This window comes from Centroberyx affinis, unplaced genomic scaffold (assembly GCF_046629955.1).
Source record: "Centroberyx affinis isolate AG114_WGS23_722 - 3 ecotype Tasmania unplaced genomic scaffold, CSIRO-AGI_Caff_v1 ptg000168l_1, whole genome shotgun sequence".
NCBI lineage: Eukaryota > Metazoa > Chordata > Actinopteri > Beryciformes > Berycidae > Centroberyx > Centroberyx affinis.
The window spans coordinates 181,646-187,180 of NW_027278865.1; the positions used below are offsets into that span (position 1 = coordinate 181,646).

Genomic DNA, 5,535 nt, shown 5'->3' on the forward strand with positions numbered 1-5,535 from the left:
TTCCCTCTCGCAAAGGAGCAAAGATGCACAAGGCCAGCGACTTGGTGTGACGTCATCCAACACAGGACCTCAAACTGAGAAATCAGTAACATTTGGACACATGGGGAACTCATTCCATAATGACTGCCTGTACGGCAGTTAAAACTGTATGCATACATGATTTTTTTGTGACACTTTAATGCTTCTTAATTCCCATTTGACACCAGATAGGGTCAATATTTACACTGCAGTTTCAGATATGTGATTGTCACTTGTATACTTAATCTTTTAATATCTGACACTATAATATGAAGTCTTACACGTAAGAGCTGAATAGGGAAGTCAGGGGATAGGGTTTGGGCTGGGGAGCAAGATTCAGACATGTAGGATTTTCTCCTACAAATTAACAGGAAACAGTGAGAGCTATTATTGTTATTACTATTATAATTATTAAGGAACAAGACAAAGAGGGTTAAACTGTGCTGTGCTCTTACATCCAGCCGCTGCCCAGGCAAAATATATGAGTGGATATAATTTAAATGTTCAAAACAACAGCTTCGGCAAATGAAATCTCCACCCAACCATGTAGTTCATGTTGTTCCTGTGATGGTGCAATACCGCTAACACGGGCATCTCGCTCTCTAAATTAAAATACAGAGAGCCAAGATACTAATCTTTCTGGAACTGCTCCACTGACAGCGAGAGTCTGGGTTTGTGGTTTGCTGAGTGATTGTATCCAGCTGAGCTTTATTTGATAGCATAGAAATGTCCCCATAGCCCCTTAAAAGTGGCTTGGCTAGTGGCGTCACAGCATCTTTAAAATCGAGCTCCCACTCATTGTCAATGGAGCAGCTCCAGAAAATGTTTCCTGGAATATGTCACCGCCTTGAGTGTCCTGGCTCTCTTGTATTTACTGTTTAGAGCGACTTGTTCATGTAGGCAAATACTGACTAGATAGATGTAATAGTGCCAGGCGTAACATCCGAGAACTCTTCTTTATAGTAGAAATTCAGTCAGTTAGCCTATTCTTTGCTGTGCAGGTTTTTGGAGAGAGAGAGAGAGAGAGAGAGAGAGAGAGAGAGGAAAAAAGGAGGGCATAGGCAGTCTATAAAGGTCAGGTCAGGCCCCAATAGCACAAGCACACAATTTTGCTTTGTGTAAGATGTAAGAACATTCCTACACTTTAATTCATGAGGTTATCATCAAACAGCTGATAGAAATCTCACTTTCCCTTTCCTATCCAGCATTTAGTTGACACTCTTCCTGCTTGAGACAGGCTGGAGCTCCGGTGGCAGACCCACTCAAGATGCGAACGGATAAAAGTGACTGGCGCGTTCCCTCAGCATGAATATTTAACGCAACTACTAGCTGTGTTGCCTCCTCATTGATCTCGCCTCCAAATTTATTTTTCTTCTCCGTACTGTCTAACATCTACGGCATCAAACACAACGCTGATTTACCCAACACTACGAGCACATCTAAAATGTGATGCGATCGCAGACGTTTCCCCTGAATAATGCACACAGAGTCGGTGCACTGAATATGACCTCCGAAAGAAATGAGGATTTTGAAATATTGGGTGTTTAAATGTCACGTTGAGGTTACTCCAATGTACACCGCACACTATATTGTTACAGACAGATTGAGCGTTGAATGGCTCATGTTTAAACACATCGGTACTATAAATATAAACTCTGGGGAACGGGTATTTTACCAGAAAGTGAGGTTGCAGACTCCCTAGTGTTTCCTGTAGTGGGAACAGTGCAGTCTGGTGTCAATATATCATTTTGCCTTCAATGGGAGACTTATAACACAGAACCAAAATATTTTCTGTGATTTGGATGCAGTGACCTTCAAGGTGAAAGAGTTGTTGCACTCTGAGCTAGAAACCAATAATGCAAGTCTGTAACGCACACTCAGACAGCAAGGCAGATGTGAAGTTTGCCAAACTTTTATGATGGCGATGAATGTTTCATCTTAGTGTATAAATCATTTTTAGTATGAGTAAATATAAAGCTTTCGTGTGGGAAGGCCAAACAGACAGTAAGGTTGTGTTTCGTCGATAGCAATATATTACAACAGACACTTTAAAGATAATAGTAAATGTTTTAATTCAGTATACCACAAAGAAAAGTTACTAACAACAAGTTTCCTAGGAGAGATACCTGCAATGCTACAGAGTGCTGTTTATTGCCAATCACACCAGGAACTATAACTGTGTCACACCTTTTACAGGGCATACATGTATTTAGAGAGGTTATATACAGTGGAAGAACCCTGCGCTGACATAGTCCTTTACGGCCTCTTATACTTTGTTTTATGGCACTATATTGATGTAGCATGGCACATTTTATTACAAAAACCATCCTGCACACAGCAATATATTGGAGCACAGACCTTGGTGGACAGCATGAAAGGTGTGTAGTTCTCAATCTCAGTCCTTGTCAAGGTTCTCTGAAAAAGATCACTTAATCACTTTTTTTAGATAATAAAAAATGCATTAACATGATGCAAGTAAATCATTTGACAATGTTCACTGAATGCCTGGAGCCACATTTAATGCACTGATGTTCTCTCCATTGTGTAATAAGCTATTGTCTATATGGATAATCATTAACACATTACGGTTCACAATCCCTTAACAATTGCTTATGTTTTCATCAATACTAATAACATAAAACAGTGAATTGTACAGCCCCTGAAAGGTACATTTGCAGTGCCCCCCTCCCTCCTCTCAATACTATCTGGTGGTTCCAATGCTCACGGTAAATTACAGTGGTTAAATATGTGAAAATCGCACTCTAACAGCCAACACTCATTCAAACCTGACTACTGGGTGGATCCCTACGCTTTGGAAAGAAACTTGACAGTAAATGTGTGTTTGAGTCACTGGATTAGATGTTATGTTGTCACTCACACATCACCACAGCACACTGGGAATGCACTATACAGACTGTAGTTGCAAAAGTGCTCATGTGAAGTGTCTTTGGTTGCCCTACAACACTTAAACTGTATAACCTTTGCACCAGCATTTTGGTTATCTACTTCCTCCTACATGTGAGGTCATACCAAATCGAGGGCACCGTGCCAAGCTGGGTAAGTGTTTTCAGTCTGCTTCCTCAACCATTACTAGGTTTATAACTTTGGAAATGTCAAACCTGCTTGCACATAACTAAGCAAGGAAAGCTCCCATGGATGATCAAAACAATGGGGGTTGAAGAGGCCCGATAATTTCTTTGTCTCTCACTGAACGGCTCGGATTTAAGTGTTGATACTGATAGATCCTTTGCTGAGGATGGACCCCTTGGTGACCTCTGTGCTGACGATGGACAGCGGGAAGCTCTCGTAACTCTCCGCCGTCCCCCAGCAACGACAGCGCAGCAGGGTGGACTTGAGCTGTTTCTGGAAGTTGCTGTTGAGGAAGCCGTAGATGATGGGATTGACACAAGTGGAGACCATGGCGGTGAGGTGGCAGGCGGAGAATATGGCGTCGTGCTGGCAGGGCGGGATGACCTCGTGGTTCCAGTCGAACACCGCGTTGAAGACGTTGAGCGGGAGCCAGCAGAGGGCGAACAGCACCACTATGGAGCCGAGCATAGCGTTGATCCTCTTGGAGCCCTTGTTCTTCTTTTGGCTGGAGTGCCTGGCGCGGTCCACCATGTCCTTCCTCCTCCTGAGGCGCAGGAAGATGCGCAGGTAGCAGACCATGATGAGGGCGAGCGGGAGGAAGTACTGGAACATCAGCAGGGAGGTGGTGTAGGCCAGCCGTTTTTTTTCCGACGGCCAGCACTCCATGCAGACGAAGTGGTCGTTGAGCACGAGGGGGATGCTCAGGTTCTGGAAAGGCTGGTTGGTGAGGATACTGAACGAGAGGAAAGGCAGGGAGATTAAGCAGGCCACCACCCAGGTGACGGCCACAGCCAGGTAGGACTGTCCCACCACGGGCTTCCATCCGGTGGGGTGGATGATGAGCTGGTAGCGTTCCATGGCAATGAGGACGAGGGAAAAAATGGAAACGGTAACCGATATACACTGGACAAAGGGCGTGAGCTTGCAGAGGGCCTCTCCTAGGATCCAGTGGTCCATCAGCGTGTAGATGATGGTGACAGGCAGGCACACGATGCACATGAGGATGTCGGAGCAGGACAGGTTGGCGATGAAGATGTTGGTGACGTTGCGCATCTCCTTCTGCCGCGTGATGACAAACACCAGGCAAGCGTTGCCGATGACGCCCACTGCGATCACCGTGCTGTAAGCGACAATCAGGAAAGTGGCGCCGCTCACTGAGGACGGGCACACCTCGGGCAAATCCCACGGTATCTCTTTCCACGAGGCCTGGTTGTGATTGGTTTTCTGCTGCAGCTCCATGCTCCTTGTCCTGGACTTATTTCATAGGCTGGGATCTAATTGTACGGTTTTATCGTGTCACACCTGCTGTAGTTATTTCATGAATAATATTTGCATTTTTCAGAGGTTTCCATCATCCTTTATTTTCCTTTGTTGTAGTCTTCATTTGCTGCCTAAGAAAAGAAGAAGGAAGAAAGAAAAAAAAACAAAACGGATAAACTTAAATTAATTCCATGTCATGAAAAGCTCATTTTTAAAGTTATAAATTCTAGAGAAATTATGAGCTTGGTTTTTCACTCAAATTAAAATGTAACCACCATGGAAGCTGCAGCAGGAAAAGAAATCTACCCTCACACACTGGAAAAAACTCATTTTCTCATTACTCCCTTACTTCTTTTAAATGAGGACATGCAGGGCAAATTGATAGGATGGCTACTGTTCACTTGCTGCAGGATAAGTTTTAAATTCACGACGCTCTTGGCTGTAATTCCATAAGTATCTGTTTGGTGCTGAGATGTGTTCAGTGCTACAATTACAGCTGTGTAAACACTGACAATGGATTGAATATTACAAAACAGAGAATAATGAAGGGAATAATTAATGCCGGTATGCAAATATCATGAGGCTGTGGCAGAAAAACAAAGATTTTCTATCTTCCTGAATATTGGCTATAAGAATAAATGATGCACTGATGGGGTATCATCAAGGAAACAGCACAGATCCAGACTTTGTGGCATCATTATAATGGCAAGATGATTTAAATTTCCATCACAATAACGGTGTTAATGACTGCTCCTTCAGAGACAATCATTCCCCCTCACTGTTTTCTCCCCTTCTGACAGTGGGGATTTATTCTGTTTTTGTCCATAAAAATAACAGACATCTCTCATTGTCACTGAGCATTCACAATGGTTTTCAGATTCCCAAGCACATGTGGTCCTACAACCTCCAACAAACTAATGTACTGGAAAACAGAAATACAATTTCATTACACCAAGACCATAAATATCAGCATAGAGTGTGTGCACGCGTGCATGCATGTGTGCATGTGTGCGTGCATTTGTGTGTGTGTGTAGCAATGAAAACAGCACTGATTAACCAAGATGTTTTGCCCCAGGCTCAATGCCCCAGAAATTAGGTTTGCTGTCATAGGGCTACACTAACAGAATGGAATCTGTAGGACTAAAAAAATTTATAATTTCCAATGCG

General features: G+C 43.4%; 1 protein-coding gene across 1 annotated transcript; it reads right to left on the reverse strand.

Annotated features, from left to right (window-relative positions):
- Positions 1-3,240: 3,240 nt before the first annotated feature.
- npy8br (neuropeptide Y receptor Y8b) lies at positions 3,241-4,347 on the reverse strand. Its single transcript, XM_071534202.1, has one exon. It carries the CDS (start codon positions 4,345-4,347, stop codon positions 3,241-3,243), a length of 1,107 nt encoding a protein of 368 aa, XP_071390303.1.
- Positions 4,348-5,535: the final 1,188 nt, after the last annotated feature.